This window comes from Lepisma saccharinum, chromosome 1, assembly GCF_977018435.1.
Source record: "Lepisma saccharinum chromosome 1, izLepSacc3.1, whole genome shotgun sequence".
Classification (NCBI taxonomy): Eukaryota; Metazoa; Arthropoda; class Insecta; order Zygentoma; family Lepismatidae; genus Lepisma; species Lepisma saccharinum.
In genome coordinates this window covers 90,665,136-90,685,339 of record NC_139229.1, presented here as the reverse complement: position 1 = coordinate 90,685,339, position 20,204 = coordinate 90,665,136, and the positions used below count along the sequence as shown (strand labels likewise).

The window sequence follows — 20,204 nt, the reverse complement described above, 5'->3', positions numbered from 1 at the left end:
AAGGTTCATGTCTCTATCGCTTTTTGTACAGAAGTTACGTACGTTCACAGACTCGGTTGCGTGACTTTTCGGACACCCTGTAGTTACAAATGGGTTGGGGATGTCGTTCCGGTATGCTCAAAGGCGAGCAAAATGTTTTCAGGTCTGTTTTCCTTTAGTTTTCATGTATTTTAAGATTTTCACTCTTCTTCGTTTCTATATCTCACTTCGGGACCTTAACCGAACAGGGGTGCAGAGAGGCCATGACCCCCATCGAACTAATGGAATACTATAAAAACTACGAAAATACCATTGACGGTTTATTAGATTTTGCATGAATTTCGATTTTGTCTTTCCATAATTGAATGGGTTGTTTGTGAAAAGAGGCAGGCTACAGAAGCATGCAGTCTGAAATATTTGGTATCTTAGTTTTGTAACCATTGATGCAAAGCTACCAGATGTCCCACCCAATGTAGTTGGGACAGTCCATTCTTTTTAATCCCTGTTCTGACTTCTTTAGAACTGAAGTCGTGATGCGAAAATGTCCCTCTCCCCTTATTTTGCTTAATTCACATTCAGACATGTTCTTCATTATAATAACCATTGCTAATACGTATAACTTAATTTATAAATATATTAGTTTGTAAACATAGAATTATCATGAATGTTAAATTGTGCTGTATAAGAAAATTACAGGAAATATGAAGACATTGGTAATTTGCGGAATACTTCTGAGAATTGAATGGAACCAATGAACAGCAAACTGTTCCATCGCTGTATCTGTTTTAAATCACTGAACATTTTCCATAAAGGCTATTTGAGTGCAAAGTTTAAACAAACCTACAAATAATCCAATACATTTTCATGATCATAAAAAAGGACAATACAAGTTAAATGAAAGTAAACATCCCACCTTTACTGTTCATATGTTTCTTCAAACTATTCCCTCCATCTGCGAGCAGGGATGCTGAGGACGTGGCATGGTTCACGGAGAAAGAAGCAAGATCTTAAGCTCAGCCTCTCCGGGTGTTCCATTGTCTGGAGATGAGTCTCCTAAACTCTTATCTCTTCTAATCTCACGATGCGTACCGGTAGCTCATCAGGTGACACGAATACAAGGGACGGGCGAGCTCTCAATTAGCGAGACGTTGTCCCCAGAATGCATATTAACCTGGAATGGACCCAACTTACTGCAGTGAATGGAAGTGCTTGGGTACAAATAGCTCGAAATCTCACAACGTGAAATGCTCAGTCATGCTACAATGCACTTTACAGAGAGAGAATTTATACACATTATTCCCTCCCTTGTTTAAAGCAGTACTACTTGTAGCGAGCCTATAATCTTCCTAATTTAAAATTTTCATTCTCCAATGTCTCACATTCATAATCCTGAAATTTTCAACATTTACTCATTATTACAAGGATGATATGTAATCAATTACTACATTTATAACTTTACTTAGAGTATCAGGTACTGGAGTCCTGCATGGAACCACTTTCGTTCGCTCTGACCCGATTGAGTCTCCCACGCTCGAGTGTTTACACTGGACTATTATTTTCATGTGACAGTAATTGTAGATACTAAGAGTGCTGCAATGAGCGGTTTTCGCTCAAGCAGCAAATAGTTCTCACAGGCAACGATAGATGGCAGACAGAATTAATAGTTCTTCCGCTCGAACGAAAAACGTCCAAACGAGCGAAATACATTCGAACTCTCGAACCCTATTATTTCCGTAATTTGTCTATAGTAGTGGGCCTCAAATATGGACCGTGAAGTAAAGGACGAACTGAAATTGAAAAATAAGGGAACATATTCATCATCTCCATGTTAAAATGCAGTTTTGTGTATCTTACAGAGATATATGAAAATGAAATAGATGATTATGGGCTGAAACTACCAAGCCTGACGTTTTATGTTTCTACGATTATCTTCACATTGAAATGATGTTCGATTGAATGTTATAACTGCATTTTATTATTTAGCAGAATATGATTATCCTTTTCGGTAAGTGAAAAATGATGTACACGTACTTGTTGCACTGTGATACGATATTTGTAATTGCTTAGGTTAGGCAGGTCTCTTAGCATGTGTATCAATTTTACGTTTCGGTCTGTAGATATTGCATACTTTCATATGTGCTGTATTTGGGTCTTACATAATCATATACTGAATTATTATTTAGAATTGTAATTGCGTAGAGTGGTTTCCTCCCAATGTATAGGTTTTAGGTTGACAGTGCTGCTTATTAGACTCTGAAATACGAAATGTTGCCAATCATTCCACTACGAGTGCGGTACGATCGAGCTTGCTACGCTCGAGCGTGGGAGATTCGAACGAGTTTGAGCGAGCGAAAGTGGTCCGATGCAGTACCCTAGTAGACACATACGTTTAAAATATCCGTCCTGGCAGTTTCAGCCCACAATCAGGTTTCATTTTCATGTATCACTGTATTGGTAAGATAGACTAAACTACACTTCAACATGGAGATAATGACTAGGCTTACTTAAGTTTCCATTTCACTGCGTCTTTCACCTCAAGAACCATATTCGAGGGCCCAGTACCAAAGACAAATGACGGTTATAAATGTATTACTGGGCTTCCGAGTGCAAACCGCTCGTTTCGCCTATTCGAGCGTTATTCGCTCGAGCGAAGAAGCTCTCGATTCCGTACGCTATCTAGCGTCGTCTGTCCGAACTATATGGCGCTCGATCGAAATGCTCTCCCTGCAGAACTCTAATCAGTACCAATAATTTAATAGTATGTCATCACTCATGACATACCAAATATTTTCCGAGGTATTATTGGAAGGGATTAAAAAAAGTTTCGGTTATTTAGCGTCGCTTCTCCCTCTGATTTTGGCTAATCGCGACGATGAGGATAAGTGCGGATTTGATTTAATTGATTAATGAATACTCAATGCCCAGAACTGGACTCGAACCCGGGAACTTCGGTGGTGAAATCAAAGACGACCACCGCCGAGCCTGCAAGTAGTCGATTCTGGTGTAGGAATGGCCAGATCCGGGTCCTGAAAAATATCGGCCATCCCTACTTTGGTGTAGAACACGCGTCGCAACAGAAAAGCCGCTTGGCAGGTACTGTCCCTCTTAGGAATTTTGCACCACAGTATTTAGTTGATTTAAAAATATATATCAATAATAATATTTTATAATAAATTAATTCTGATGACAATATTCCTGATGTTCTAGGAATTAGTCCTAACGCCATGATCTAACAAGTATCTTGCGGCAAAATGTAGAAATATGTTCAAAAACATGTTTGGTTTCACCTTGACGCTCTAATGACACTTTTCGCTATTGTTGACGATGAGGATGACTAACTAACTCTAACTCTCTAGCCTTCTTAAACCCGAAGGTTTATGGCTGCAGCAACACACGCCTTCTATTTTTTCCTATCCTAGGCAAGATCAATCCAATCTTTTCCATCCTTACCGATTTCCTTTAGGTCCATCTTAACGTTATCCCTCTGTCTTCGTCTTCGCCTTCCTACAGGTCTCTCACCATCAGGTTTCCCAACAAGAATCCTGTAAACTCCTCTTTCCTCTCCCAATCGTGCCACATGGTCTGACAACCTAAATCTTCTTGATTTAATTATTCTAATAATGTCTGGACAGCTATACAAATTGTGCAGTTCTAAATTATATAACCTTCTCCGCTCACCTGTCTCATCATCACTTTTAGGTCCAAATATTTTCCTAAGGATTTTATTTTCAAATACTCTTAATTTATGTTCCTATTAAATGAAATTGATTGATTGATTTGCTTTATTTTACTACGCTTTTGTGCCACTTTTGGATAATTTGCCAAGATGGGGATGAGTGATGACATGATGAATGGAGACTCACAAACATCCATGCCCAGGCCGGGATTCGAACCCTGGAAGCCTCAAGCCTGGCGTCGTAGAGCCATATGCTAACCACTCCGCCACGGACCCCAACCTTGAATCAACGGTGACGAGATCGTATGCGACGAGCTTAACTTCAGGTCGATTGTATTCATGTTATCTAAATTAAATATAAGGATGGCAACACTGTACTCATGTTCTCTAAATATAAGGATGGCAACACTGTCATTCATCCGGCGATATCTACATTCCAGCCACAGACCGGCCAATCTGTGAATAGTCCAATGTATCGACTGACGTGCATCGTTCGACTAGAGGAGAACGAATTTCCGCATCGGAATCCACACAACTCAAACTAATCTAAAAGCTGGAGGCATTTAACCGGACAAGAGCAGCTCGGGACGTTAATAGACACTCGTGTTTTCCGCGGTATCGCATCTCCCCATCGCCTCTCTCCGTGTGGAAATCTCGGGAGAGGAGAATGCTCGGCTCGTTCCTCCCCGAGTGACTTTACATTTTATCAACCGATCGGCCACGGTCCACCGCCTCCGTTTCCGAACACCCTTCGTCTCCGTCCAGCGTGCCAATGGGTCCAGTCCTGTCGCAGCATCCCACACGGGGATCGTGGCGATGATGGGTGGGATTCGTGATGAGTATCAGGGGCTAGACCGCGTCGAGAGGCGTGGGAGAGTCCGGGAGTGATCCCAACAAGGAGCATCCAGGAATCTGATCCAGACGCCTGGCCATGGGTGTTATTTGTGAGTGTCCCTTCATCAATTTCACCATATCATCACTCATCCTCATCTTCGCGATTAGTCACAAGTGGCAGAAATGCAAAATAAAAATTGATCGAATCAATCAATCAACTCACGAAGACCAGTAAAGCCCAGGCCGGGATTCGAACTCGGTAAAGAGTCTGAAAGTCGATCATTTGACGCTTGGTTGGTTTCCTTTATTTTACTTCGCTTTTCTTCCACTTTTGGCTAATCACGAAGACGTGGATCAATGGTGACACACCGACAGAACACAACAGAGGACTATACTGGCTGTGAATTCAGACGTCAGTCTCGTTAGTGTGCAAAATGCAGACTAGAGTATACTAAATGGAAGAACGTTTGACACTCTTGTCTCTCAAGAGAGGCTATATATTCTTTTCTAGGAGTACTTAATTATCTCAGTATCATACGGCTACGGAGGTTGGCGAATGGAAACAGCTAAGATGGCCAACCGTTTCAATATTCGTTTTGTTTCTAACGTTAGGCATTTTTATACTCTTACAAATATCTGTACAGCACAGTGCCATGATCCTAGTTTTTACCCTCACAATTTTTTCTTTACGCTTTTAGACGTTAAAGTCAGGGAGTAGGGAAGGTCTCCATCACATGTCTCAACCAGTGTTAATTTTTCACGCGACCATACGTTTAACAAAAATATATTACTTGATCATTATGAATGAAGCTTTTTTTACAAACAAAAGTAAGCATTCCGGCACATTATTCCTTTAAATATTTCTTATTCTTCCTCAAATTGACTGAATTAAGTTATTTTACGTCGCTTCTTTTCCACGTTTGGTTAATCGGGAGGAAGGGGATGAATGGTGATATTATGAGATTAATGGACAACCACAAACACACGTGGAAGACACAACACAATTTCTACAGAGGCCGTTGTTTCAGGCGCCAGAGCCTCGTTAGTCTGCACACTGCAGTTTAATGTTCATAAAAAGTGAACAGAGATATATTCAGTATTTCTCGATTCAATTGAACAGAAAAGAACCACTGTTTACTTCCTTCGCACGTCGCTGAATGGAAAGATGATGCACGCGAACAGATGCAAACCATAAAAGCTTAATCCTTGCACAAACTCTCAACAGAAGAGTTTTATCAAGAGCTGTTAGCTTTCTCTCGTTTAGCCTCCAAAGCAAACATCGCAAGGAAGAAAATCCCGGCGCGCTTACTCCAGCGCCATTCATTGCCGCCATGACTATAAATTCCTCTAACCCACGTGTATGGAGCACAAACATTTGTCACTGGGAAACAATACTTCTCAATACTTCCGGTTCGTTCCTTCAAGCCTTTTCGTGATCGCAAAGGTGTATCTTCAAATGCCCTTTGGAGCATCAACTTTCACTCAGGCATGTCCCGATGCTCTATAAACAAAGATCGGGAATGATGTCATTTTAACATAGACACCGCTATCTTTGTTTGTTGCACGGTGGAAATACCACATTATATTACCTCATATATCTGGTGACTCATACTAATTGACGGGCACATGGTTCCCACTGATTTTGCCAAAAGATATTGAGTTTCTAACAGGTACATTAATTTCATAACATTCTGCCGTGTTGTAACTTCACCTCGGTTTACAGCATGGCGTCGGGAGTTCTGGATAGCCTCACTCTCATCGTAAGGGATTGAAGTCATCCCTTAAGATAAGTGTGGTATTAGCTTTCGAAAGCTAGGAAAACTTCACTCCCTGAAGATAAGTGTGGTGTTAGCTCTAGAAAGCTCAGAAGACGTCAATTCATGGAAGATGAGGGTGGCGTTAGCTCTCGGAAGCCCGGAAGACTTCAATCCAAGAAGACGAGAGTGACGTTAGCTCTAGAAAGCTTAGAAGACTCCAATACATGAAGATGAGGGTGGCGTTAGCTCTCGAAAAACTATCCGGAACTTACCTTGCTGATATCGGAGATAATATCTTAACTATTCGCAACCAAGTATCAAGAATTATTTCAATTTGACATTAGTCCTATCGATGATTAAATGCGATTCTAACGCCTTGTGAAGATGGAACAATGATAGAGAAGCGAAATGAGGACACGTAGGTTACCTTTTAATAACTACAATGATTCCATCTTCGCTACTAAACACTATGTGGTTTCCCTTTCAATCACGGAGGAATGTACACACTATGACAGGGGGATTGATACCGTAAATGTTTTAGGTCAAGCACTATGCCGAGTCATGTCCCAAACAACCCCCTGGTGGAAAACAACGATCTTTTCTTGCTAGAGACAACTGGGTCACCACGACGCTACTATACACTCATATGCTCAAAGTTTGGCGGGTAAAGTTTTTACCATTTTTGCTGAATGTCTCGAGAGTTGGACGAGAACGTAGCCATGACCAACACAAATTAAGAAAACTTGAAAATAATATCATCAGAATTCGGACGATGATTACAAAAAAATATTTTTAAAATTACAAATTAAAAAAAAGATTTATAAAGTTACTTTAAACATTAAAATGAAAGCTGGAGTATTTATAAAATGACAAAAAGAGTCAGCGTATGTTCAAAGTATTCTTTAAAATTTGATACAACTGTGTGTTTAAATAATAAGTAGGAGGGGAGGCTGATAAATCTTTGGCCTTTCCTATGAAAACTGTCTACAAAACGTCAACATTTTAATATGTTTATACAACATGTATACAACATTTCTAAAGATCAACACACCTTTGAGGCCTGTGCTGCAATTTTTGTAATTCTTGTAAATATATATTTTGGGGCATGACATCATGCATCTACGGTTGCTTTAGCATCGGATATGTTGCTAAAGATTGAGTTTTGAGTTAGTGTTTTCAGTCCACTTTATGCACAGTAAGGCTAATCGGGACTGGGCCTACAGTTTAAAGTGGGATCCGAACCACTATGTGCCTCCAACGGGGGATATGTTGCTAAAGAGCTCTCCCATTTCAAATGATGATGATTTTTTATTTTACGTCGCCTTTCTGCCCCATTTGGCTAATATCAACGTTGGAGATGATGAACGATAATTAGATGAAGGGAAATCACTCACATATAAGGACGTCACAGCACGAGCTCCACAAGGATTGCACTAGCTGAGAGTCCAGACACCAGAGCCTCGATAGTCTGCAAAATGTAGAGAGGTTGATAATGTCCACAACGGACCCCATCCATTCGCTTGCTTTCGCCTGAGCGTCCCCAACGGAATGACCCGTTCAATGGTTGGGCCCTCTCGAGTCACTACTTGCGGAGAGGACTTGTTTTCGTTCGCTTGCTCCAGAGATTCCCGGGGCAGAACGTACGGACCAGTATTTCATTTGAGTCCGTTCGGTTCTTTATTATGACAGACATCTTGTATTTGTGATGGTTGTTGCAATTACGTAGTAAGAAACACTTTGGAAGTGGAACACTGACGATTTTCATGGAACCTGCTTCCTCAGTTCACACAACTGTCGCCCCTTTCTTGCCACTGGACGCGTCTAGTTCGCGCGTGCTTAGTTGCGTCGCTCTATCGCAGACGGACTTTGTTTCCGTATGCACATCTTTCACCTACCTTAGTTGTACGAGGAGGTATTAGGTCACAGCCTTGGTTTCATTCAGTGAAATTTGCCTGTGGCGTTATCATAGTTTACGCTTGGAAAGATATTAGTTATTGCAAAGGAAAAAAGTTATCGGCACTCCCTCGTATTACAGCACTTTGAAGTCATACACACTACACTTCAAAGCTTTGTGTAGTTATTCTATTTCTTGTCTACTCTCTCTCTCTCTTTGTGCTAGATATGGAATTTTGTGAGGATCAGATAGGACTAAAATATACGAAATGACCATGGGAAAGCAAAGTAGTAAAAAAAAACAACAACTGAAAAACGGCTTTAAGAATGCTGAAAAAAGAACTGCAAACATACTGAAAAATAAAAACGATGTTTTCCATTTCTACTACTATTCCGTATAGTCTTTAGTCTCCAAAGACGACTTTTCACTGGTTTCCGAGCGCTGATCCATCATCACAAGAAATAAGAATCTAATCGAATTGTTTTAAGTCTAATTTATGCACATATGGGCTAATCGGAACTGGACATACAGTTTAAAGAGGAATCTGAACCACTGTGACTCCGTCGGGTATCGAACCTTGGACACCTTGATTACAAGGCGACAACGAAAAGAAATTAGAGATAAATCCAACTTACCGATTTACAACTTGACTGGACGGAATGACATGACCTTCGCAGAAGATCTTCTCGTAATAAATTCCTCTCTCGGTAAATTCCTATAAATAAAAATAATACAATCAATTCAGTTATAAGTAGGGCCCGGAACTTTATGTCCTATAAAACTGCAAAATATGTATGTAATTATGTCATAAAAATTGAAAAATATGTCATGAAAAATTCAAAATATGTCCGAAAAACACAGAAATATTCCAGAAAAGCAAACATATTGTAGAGATATGGCGATTACGAATACGAGAAAACCTTGTCAAGAGAATATTTACGCTTGTTTATTTCCTGGAATTGTCCGACCAACGAACGATCCCAAGAATGCGCAAACTTTGTAACTTCCGTGAAGAAATGACTGAAAGGCAAATGCGTGGATCTAACAATAATAACCTTTCGAAGCCAAAGATTATAAAAGGAAGCTCGCTCCCCGAGCTCGCTCTCATTTGTCTCATTAGTCGCTCATTTGTCTCATCGAACACTTGGATTACTCTACCACACGTTACAACTTACTGAACTACGACGACGGTACACGAAGCCACGGCTGCATAAGCATGCAGCCAGTCGCGCGGGTTTCTCGGATCAGTGAGTCAAGGGTCACAGGATCGAACCTTGACATCAGTCACAATTCGGTCTGCAAGAAGCATCTGGACAAGAACATCACTCGCCTACCAGGTATGAACAAGCGTAAATAACCTTTAAATTCAACCTTCCATATCTCATTCCTCTTAGTCGGAGCAGGTTCAACTGACAAGTATAATTAAGCTCTACCTAAAATGTATTATTGAAGCATCCCTGTGACCTCAGATCCCAGATAAGACGGGATTACAACAATATGGACAACAGTACTTTTGAATTTCTCATTATATGGGATGTCAGAATCTTCCAGGAAAGATCGACTATGGTGAGTTATTAAATGAAGTAAAACTTTCTTTAACAGAAGAATGCAGTGGGAAAACACTCAAAATATTTCATTTCTGGAAACTAAAGCACAATTGGCAGCTCACTACAGATCTGGTAAATCTGACTGACTGTTGTGAGAAGCGAAAAAAAGGTAAAGAAATGAGAACAATTGAAACTTGTTTATCTCCTGGGCCTTCTATCTTCTATCTTCTCGGGCCCGCACAACAATGACAGAGAACATTTTCCCTCAATAACGTTCGCACGGCTATCAATTGTCAGCGGAATAAAAAAATAAGGTATTATTATTATGTATTAATTGGTAAAAAAATGCATCTCATCTTAATTTCTTCGTTCGTAATTTCCTTTCTTCTGCCACAGATAATATGAACTATGCGTTGTGCTGAAGGTACGAAGAATAAATTATAAAATAACCGATTACATGCAAGATAATTACGAAATTATACAGAAATATGTCTTATTTGGAGAACATTGAAGAAATATGTTGTAAAAACGCGATATTGCTAAAATATGTCAAAATATGCCTTATCAAGTTCGTCTATTTCTGCTCATATTCATCAGATATGTGAAGATCTGATCCCAATAATCGGTCCGATGCCAAATAAAAAAAAAAATGTTATAACATGAAGTCCCGGGCCCTAGTTATAAGGTTTAATTTAACAGCTTAACAACTTGTTAAGTATGTTCCCCCACAGTTAAGTTAACTACCCTTTTTGGATACAGCTTGTTCACGTGTCTTGTCACAAATGGCTATATCAGATCACCCCCTCCCCCATTTCCAGCCCTGACAATAATTAGAAGTCTGAACGCCCTTGCACCACAATAGACTGGTTAATGAATGATGAATTAACATTTTTGGGTACGTCGGCACATAGGTAATTTGTCCCTTTAATGTATACGGGGAAATATCGCCTTCTCTAAAATACTTACTTGAGACTTAAAGGGACCTGCATAGACCAAATACAAAATACGTTAAAATGTAAGGATACACTAAAAACGTCGTCAGAGACAGTGGAGGATGCCCGCTCTTCTCAAAACGCTAAAACCATGAGTTAAAAACACTGTCATCATTTCTGAACATGCATCATAAATCATTGGGAAGCTTCAAACCTTGTCCGAGGAAATTAAAATCGGCACATTTGAGAAGAATGTGCAGAACACTTAAAACAACGTTTCAGACACGACACAACGGAGGGTCCAGCCCTTGCAGCAAATTACGTTGTGTGAGACGGCTGTGTCCGATACGAAGTGCGAGTTAAAATGGCCTCAACGGGAAGGCCCAATTGTGGGCTCGTGAAGTGTGATGTCATAGTGGTTCCAGCCAAAGAATGGACTTGGAAATTCTATTTTTGTCTTTTCTGTCGAAAGACAGGGAGGGTCACATGAACCGCTGAACCAATCGGCTCTGTCCAGTTGCCGTGGTGAGGGGATTTCTCGTGGTATTCTGCGTTGCCAAATTTTTCGTTTCGAGTAGTTTTCGGAACAGGAGGTATTTTCAACAAAGCCAAGCACGGCGAAACCTAATGGTTGCCGCAGCGCAACAAGCGAATGGGTCTCCGATTCCCTGCCTCTCCCTGAAATGCGAGCGGAGGAGGCTTGTTGACAGGAAGAGGTATTGTGTACGACCGGACAAAAAAATCAGGCTTGTTTTTTCTAGCAACCGGTACCAACACCGCTTTCCCCCCTTGAATTTGAGGCGAAAAGTCTGGGTTTCCTCAAGTCCATTCCTTGGCCGGGCGGATATTACAGCCAATTTCCAGGATGTTTTGTTTGGATCTTTCCAAATGAATTGCCGAGAACAGTTCATTCATCAACTCCGTCTTCTTCAAGAAGGTGAAGGATTTGATGATCATGTAGAAATATGAAACCTTGCAAATGGCAATCAGTGCCAAAATAAATTATTGCATTAGAGTTATTATTACAATTACCGGGAGGTCATAACTAAAGTTGCCCTACTCAGAGCCTTCTGGAGCCCGCTCGAAGCATCACATTGCGGAGGAACTTGGTATAGGAGGTTATGGAGACCTTGGGGGAACCGAATGCTTACGAAAATAAAAGTTCACATTTTCTCAACCAGGTGGAAATGTGGCGGTGAAATAACAACCAGAAGTTGAACGTTGAAAACTTTATTTTTAGTTTATGATAGTGCAGCAGTGTTCAATATGCGTGTCATCAATGATCCTTTGGGAAGCGTAAGACAGCACAATCAACGGTCAAAGAGATGATGCTCATTGTGCACCAGATTTCAACGCCACATTTCCATCTGGTGTTGAACATTTGAACTATTTTTTTCTCCGTCAGCATTCGCTTCCATATGGTCTGTATAGCCGCTATAACAAGTTTTACCACAATCCGTTGCTTCGAACTGGGAAATGTTAGCTGGTACTATCAGTTTTGTAGGAGTCGACAAACACGGGAAATAACTATCAGAACGGGCAGCGAATGTTCTTTTTCCAGTCAACTTGTGAATGCGGTTTCATTTCTTGCTCTCTGATTGGCTGTTGGAAAGTTACGGTACTGTGATTGTGAGAATGTCTGATGTCATATTTTTAGCGCAAATTTGCTGCTTTCTAATCTAATCTAACCTTACCTTACCTAACGTAACGTACAGCGCAAACAGGATATTCTCACAATCACAGCGCCGTAACTTTCCACAGCGCCGTAACTTTCCAACAGCCAATCAGAGAGCAAGAAATGATACCGCAATAACAAGTTGACTGGAAAAAGAAAATGCGCGAACGGGCAGGGTATGAAGCTGAGACCTAAAGAAAACAACTTCGAAGATTGTATTACGAGAAGAGGTTGAAATAAGATCATCTTATTGAACGGCAGCTTATTTTCATTTCCATATAAATGGTAGGCGTTGACCGATGAGCATGTGAACTGGAAGATCTCAAATGTTTTCTGGGACAAATCGAACCGAAGAGCGACAAGGAAAAAAAGGGCTTGTAGGAAGCGGAACGGTGACATGTCCTTCTATCCATTGCGAGCATCAAGGAAAGAGGAGATGCCCACTTATGTTTGCCCTCCCTGCCTACGCTGTACCCAGCATCTCATCTTTCTTCCTGGGGACTGAAGAGGCTTAAGCGACACGCCGCTTGTCAACGGCGGTAACCACTCTATCAAGACCAGCTTTCAAAAAAGGGAGAAGCCAAAGGAGAGAGAGAGAGAGAGAGAGAAAGAGAGAGAGAGAGAGAGAGAGAGAGAGAAGACGAGGAAAAAGTCAGTCCTCTTACAAGATTTCAAACTGAATATAGGCGGGAAAAGTGGAAGCTAGGCCGATTAGCATATGACAATGAGTTGAGGAAAGCGGCGGCTTATTGATCGGTGTTCGGAAGCCATTCATGTAAAGGGGGGAACCCCCAATGTACCAAAAATAGTTATGATGCAGCGGTGGCAGTCTTGTACGCCTCGTTGGACAAACGGATACACATTCCCTGTGCAAATAATTATGACTAAATAAGTATCACTTCGGTCAATGGTCCACGAGGACACCTTTGGTCCTCAAACGACGGGAAACCCACTTGCTACGAAGTCACTAATGCTTTCTGAGAGCCCCATCCATCACTTAGGAGCTAACAAGGCCACCGACTCGTATTCACGTATAATGTCCACCTACGGTGGAACCAATTGGAACTAGACAACAGAGGCTGAACCTGAAAAGTTTCGAAAGAATACGAAAAATGATTACTGGGCATTATCTCAACATATTTGGGTACCATTTCCTACACTGCTACAAGGTAGCGTAAAATTTAACCGTCTGCCCCTTAACTTACAAAATCTGAAAACAACCTTTCCTTTAACGCAAGAACATTCAATAATTCCCCTCTCTGTGCTGTGGCTAGAATTACGAAAAGTACACAATGCGCTGGTAACCACTTGGAGTATTAAACACTCATTCATGTTATATACAAGGTGTCGAAAAAGTAATTTTATACTATTAAGTGAACAAATGTAACTGTACTAATGACATAAAAGCAACCTAGAACTTGGAATGCACTCCCAAACGAAGTAAAATTACAGAAATTCAAACGTTTTCGAGACACTACAGGGTGATTCATAATAGCCTCCGGGGTATCGAACGTTTATGGTACAAGAACTATAATACATGCAGCAAAAAGGTGCATATCAGTACATAAAGAATCTCTCTTACACGTGCTCGATGTGTGTACCCCTGGTGACGCGGCAGACATCAATCCTGAAATCCAGTTCCTGCCACAGACATCCAAACAAATCACATCACAAGCAGCCTGTCTCCTTGGACTTGTACCACGCACGAATTGTCTTGTCTGTAGGTGCTTCTCTTCGATATTTCGTACGGAATCACAACCTACTCACATTTTGTGAATTCTAAGAAGCAGAACGCTTAGTGTTCACCATTGCACGACATGTTTGAGTTAACTGCGTTACACTGCCACCTGGAAACTAAATCTACAATTGAGAGATTCTTTATGTACTGGTATGCACCCTTTTGCCGTTCGAAACCCCGGAGGAAATTATAGATCACCCTGTATATGATTCAATGATTGAGATGCAAAGTAAGACCACAGTCGATTAAAACTGACAATTCCTGTGAATTATTAAAAACTATCTTACCTTCAACTGAACTGAAACTAAGCAATATAATAATACATTTATTGTTATTATTTATGATATGCACACTCGCACTGCATATATTTTATCTGTTTTCTATTAGGCTATCTGTGTATAAAGTGTACTTAAAAACTCATCCATTTGTGCTCCTCACAAAATGCGTTCGGCGAGACTACTGAAATTTCTTAACTGAAGCCTATATTTTGCTCTGCGCTGGAAGCAAGAATCTGCATATGCATTTTTGGTCATTTTACGTCACTTTTCAACCTCTCTACGGAGAACGTGTGCTACATACACACATGTTACGTGGATCGCGCCACGATAAGTAATTTAAACAGTACTTGAATTAAATAAGGGCCGCGAAGAAAGTAATACGACAGGATTTGTTTTAAATATATTTTACTTTAATAATAAGAACGTCCTTTTGGAGGTTGTGCATTAAACTTGCAACTACCTTAAATTGAGGCAATACGAAATTCTCTGGCGCTTATTTTAAGATCTACTGGCAACCATGGACAGAAGACTTCCTCGTCTACCCTTAGTCGTTTGATGATCATTCATCAACACGGTCACACAAAAAACGTCTAGTTTACAGAAAGGCACGCCCCACTGTACACGGAGAGATCCAGTTTCTCTAACAAGAGAAGATTGCCAAACTTTTCCGATGGGGAATTTGTCTGCGCGGGAAACATCCTAGCGGGGTCAAAAGCTGACCTCAGGTAAAGGTGAACGAGAGTCCGAGGCTTCATTAATTTCCCAGCCTCGCTATTTCACACTTGCTCCACGAGCCTCGTCCATTGTTTTTGGAGTCAAATGAAATAGAAAGTGATCGTAATGGTAACGGTGTTCGTGACAAAACTGGATATTGGCAAACGGACAAGCGTGTCTCATTTAACCTTCCCATCTGAAACCACACAGACACCGGGACTAAGGTGATCATAGTCGAGACAGTTCCCTTTCTGGAGCCTCTGTCCAGATTTCTTTGGAACGCAAAACGGGACGCAACAATGTCCCTTTTTCGTGACAATGACTTATAGGAATAGAATTTCCAACAATACACATCTACTATTACTATGCCATAGTAACATTTATCAGAACGAGTGTTTTCTTTCATTAATGTTTTGTGGACAAGTGACAAAATCGCTCTTTCAGTAGAAACTTTGAAAACTATGATGATTAATAAGGTGAACTTTAATCACACGTGTGTAAAATTTTATAAAATGTTATTTGAAAAGAAGGATGTACTGAAGAAGATCCATGCATCGGCAAAATATCAGTAAATGACAAGACTGCTTGGTTGGAGTGCAGTACATTGCACCATATTATGTAAGTCATTTATGCAGATTTTTATTTATTTAATTAGTTCTCAAACGTAAGTATTTATGACGAAATAGTTCTTGTATTAAAATGCGTTGCCCCTTTGCCGCTTTGGAAAAATATAAAAAATATCCAGTTAGTTGTTTTATAAATCTGGTCACAAGAGAAGGGGGAGTGAGGAGAAATAGGAAAGAGGGGGACATAAGGAAGTACAAGGGAAAGAGAAGCGAAGATGAGGGGATAAAGGAGAGTGAGGAAAAAATGGTAAGGAAAGAGAGTGAAAAAAGGGATAAAGAAAATGAGAGGAGAGGGGGGATGGAGGAAAAGGACAGAGAAATATGCATACATAGTCAAAGCAGAACTGAGCCCATTAGATCAGTGTTTCTCAGTGTTGTCATGGCGTCAATTATACAACGTCGCGAGAGGTTCTGAATTTGTCAGTTTAGTTTGCGCAGTAATTTTCATTCACAAATATTTATATTTGTCAACAAGCCTATATATAATCGGACCCTTACTCTTTATGACCTTACGATATTTTATTTATTAATATTTCATTTCAGGAGCACATATTAATGTATAAAGTTATGCAGTAAATACGCTGCTAGGGTACTAAGTGAAGCGACTGTACATTCCTCCTGTACAGTTAAGAAATTGCTTACATCAGAGATTTTCATGTCATCACTTGGTGACCTTTATTAAACACAACAATGATGGATTCTTCCCACTGTTGAGGAATGTCTTCTTTATTCCATATTAAACAAATTAATTGATGAATTTGACATTAACGAATTCTCACCATATTTAATTAACTCAGTTGGTATTAAATGGAAGCCAGATGCTTGGTTATTCTTTAGCCTTTTAATAACATCTTAAATTTCAGTCAAGTTAGGTTCTGGAACTTAAGGTTCTGCTGCGTGTTGCTACGTCTCGAAGAGGGTTGCAACAGTCCGGCTTAGGCCAGGGTAAAGCATGAGACACTCAGGGCAACTAAAACTGAGTGATAACCTTAAGGAAACGAAAGGAAACAACTTTTTTAACCCACCGTATATTCTTCTCTCTTCAGGTTACAATCATTTGATATACATAATCATATTCCGAGCTGTCTATTAGTTTATCTACATATATATCCTTCTAGATATATTGAAATATATCTACGGGAAGGTCTTCTTCTTCTCCCAATTCAATACTCTATACTGGAAGGCTTCTTCTTCTCCCAATTCAATCTTCAGTCTAAGAAGAACTACTTCTTCTTACAAGGTATAGGAAGGACTTCTTCTTATCATCTAATAACCTATATGGGAAGGCTTCTTCTTCTTCTTCCAGTTCAATCTTCAATATAGTAAGACTTCTTCTTCTCATCTAATAATCAGTATGGGCAGACTACTACTTCTTCTTCTAACGGAATCTTCAATATGAGAAGGACTTCTTCTTCTTATGATTCAATAATCTATACTGGAAGGCTTCTTCTTCTCCCAAATTCAATCTTCAATCTAAGAAGGACTTCTTCTTCTTACAAGGTATAGGAAGGACTTCTTCTTATCATCTAATAACCAATATGGGAAGGCTTCTTCTTCTTCCAATTAAATCTTCAATATGAGAAGGACTACTACTTCTTATGTTTAAATAATCTATATTGGAAGGCTTCTTTGGCATCTATGTATATATCAATGCGCCGACAGACTCTACTTGACGAACCAGAAATGACAGTTAAGGTTCACGATCTTATCCGCGCTCCTTAACCCGGTGCCGCATATGAAATGCGCAACTAAGTCGTGCTTCGGTGAGGCCTAGAACTTGGCGCAGCCAGGGTAAAACAACCCAAAGGGACAGTCAGAAGTTCGCGATCTTATCCGCGCTCCTTGATCCGGTGCCGCATATGATGCGCAACTCGTGTGTGCTTTGATGCAGCCTAGGACTTGGCGCAGCCAGGGGGAAAAACAACCAAAGCTCGATTAAGAAATCTCGTTCCCAATCGGATTGTAAAAGAGAGATATAAAATTAGAAACGTTTCCCGACTTCTTGACTCTTCGGGTCGTAATGTATATGGTGAATACTGTTATCCTCTCTTCTCATATCCTTTTTCATAGTTCATTACTGTTATAATACCATAGATCAATCTTCGATTATATACTAACAATACATATATATAATTGTATCTTCCTTTTATCCTATATACAATATTTAAGCGAAGCGAGATCAACGCCGTACAGAGTGCTGCCATCTATGAGTCGCCGTTTCAAACATCCACCATATGCTTTACCCGTGCGGGCACGTGACAGTGTACTCCATTTCCTTCTCATTTATTTCAATTTGAAATATCGCTTGGATCGGGCAAAAATTCACCGTCTTTATATTTATCAAGTTTACCTTAGGTTGGCACCCCTTTCTAAATTCATTTACCCCTTTATATAAATCTCTGATATTTATATTCATGCTGCTTGATTCAATTTCGTTAGTAGAAGAAAAGAGGAAAGAAGAGTTTACAGGAGTCTTGTAGCGAAACCTGATGGTAAGAGACAAGTAGGCAGGTCAAGACGAAGATGGAGGGATAACTTTGAGATTAACCTAAAGGAAATCGGTAAGGATGGAAAGATTGGATTGATCTTGCCCAGGAGAGGGACAGATGGAAAGGCTTGTGTTGCTGCAGCCATAAAACTTCAGGTTTAAGAATGCTAGAGAGTTAAAGTTAGTTAGTTAGTCACTTGGTGACACTGTTTAACAATGTTACTAGAAAGTAAAAGTCTTACCTGTCTATCGTAATACCGTGTAGTATTTGTGAGGTCTATAACTAGACCAAGCTGCGGCGTACGGGTAATAAACATGTCCGGAGTAAACCTGAAAATATATAGAGAGAGAATTGTAAGATAATAACTAAACTAATTCCACAATATTTCATCACTTCAATATGTATTCAGAGTGAAAATCCTTATTGCAACACTATTTCAAGATTTAAACATTTCAAAATTTTTACATGGTGGCTTATACATTTTTTTTGTATGTGTACGATGTTAACTCCAGCTTACACGTACTGTGCAAGAAACTTACCGTAGTTATACCTGATGGGTAGAATTCAAATTATAAAAATTACCATCAATAAGAAAAATTATGAACCAGTTACTGCAAGAGTTACACATATATTTTTTCATTCACTAAACCTAAAAAAATGAACAACAAAAACTTAATGTTGCATAAATGCTTGTTTAAAACACGTGCAGTTATTTACTAATTATAATAGTTACAAAAATTACCATAATTACCAAATAATTGCATACTATTACAGGCATGAGTGTCATGTCGGCATACATATTCAAAGGGGGACTGATAGGCCCACCATGCGAATTTTGCCTCCCATGTAGTTATTTTTATGATTATTTGAACAAAACTAATTTAGAAACATTGGAAACACACTAGGGAATAATGTAATTTATTTTCAATATTTAAAAAAAAAATTCACAGTTGAAAAAGTAGTCCATTTCGATCGAGTCAGACGACAGCAATGGATAACAATAACGTGATGGCAATGGAAACATCACGAACTGATACGTACATCAACATCAGAGCACAATGTACAGTGGCCGGCAATAAAAATGACACACCTAGATCATGAAATGTTCGCTTCCCTGCTTGGTGTTGCCTAACTCTCCGGCGGTGGTAGAAGTTGCTACTGAAAATTTGCTATTCAAATCCACTTATCGTAGTGTTAGGCAACACGCTTAACGCCTCGGTGGGAAGCGAATATTTCAGGATCTGCGTGTTCCATTTTTATTGCCTGTGACTGTACAATGCTGATGATACGTATGTCCTGAAAGCGGTCAGAAATCCCATGGAAACTCACACTGCGCATTAAAATCAAGCTGACAAATTCATTCATATTTCCTTAACAACGGATGCTACTCACGACACTTGTCGCACATCCATGGACCATTCAACACTTTAGGATGCAAGTGGGATGGTCATGCTACACCTCCGTTCATAAACTCGGCATGATATAATTCCTTAATGAATGGTTGTGTTTGTCTTGCTCCGGGATCGTAGAAACTGTTGATACAGATGGCTACTTGTTCACGTCCTGTCGTGACGGAAAATCACGAAAACACCCTTCGGCGCTATTTCTGCGACTCTTTTCTTCACCTACACAATATGACAGGACCACTTGTGGTTATTTTTTGCCGTGATTCCCAACAGGCCTTGGTAAACAATGAATTCTGAATACTAAGGACAATGCACGTGGGTTAAGGTGTCCTGACTGGGAATACATCAGATGTCAGATTTCTATTCGGTTCAGCACATATTGAACAATTCCAGACGTAACAGACTGACACTTTAGAAGCAGTTTTATTTATATTTTACTAGCTGGATATTACCAGGCGTTGTCCGGATATTCATTTATCCCAATCTTCTATTTGACAGTAAAATAATGAATTCTAACTAGTGTAAAATGAACTTGGAGTTGAACGACATTGGGAGTGACCCCGAGAACTATGGATTTCATCCTAATATCGGTAGTGTTCAATTATTTGTACGTCAGCCTCTTCCCACCCCCATCCCTAGGGGTGCCAGGGGTGTCTTAG

General features: G+C 40.0%; 1 protein-coding gene across 1 annotated transcript in view; it reads right to left on the bottom strand.

The window, feature by feature from the left end:
* LOC145984287 (RNA/RNP complex-1-interacting phosphatase homolog) overlaps positions 1 to 20,204 on the bottom strand; it is a 280,792-nt gene that overhangs the window by 116,600 nt on the left and 143,988 nt on the right. The window contains exons 4-5 of the mRNA XM_083117930.1: positions 18,381 to 18,468; positions 8,776 to 8,855 (exon numbers count right to left, since the gene is read on the bottom strand). Of these exons, the coding sequence (XP_082974056.1) occupies positions 8,776 to 8,855; positions 18,381 to 18,468 (168 nt within the window). The remainder of the gene's footprint in view (positions 1 to 8,775; positions 8,856 to 18,380; positions 18,469 to 20,204) is intronic.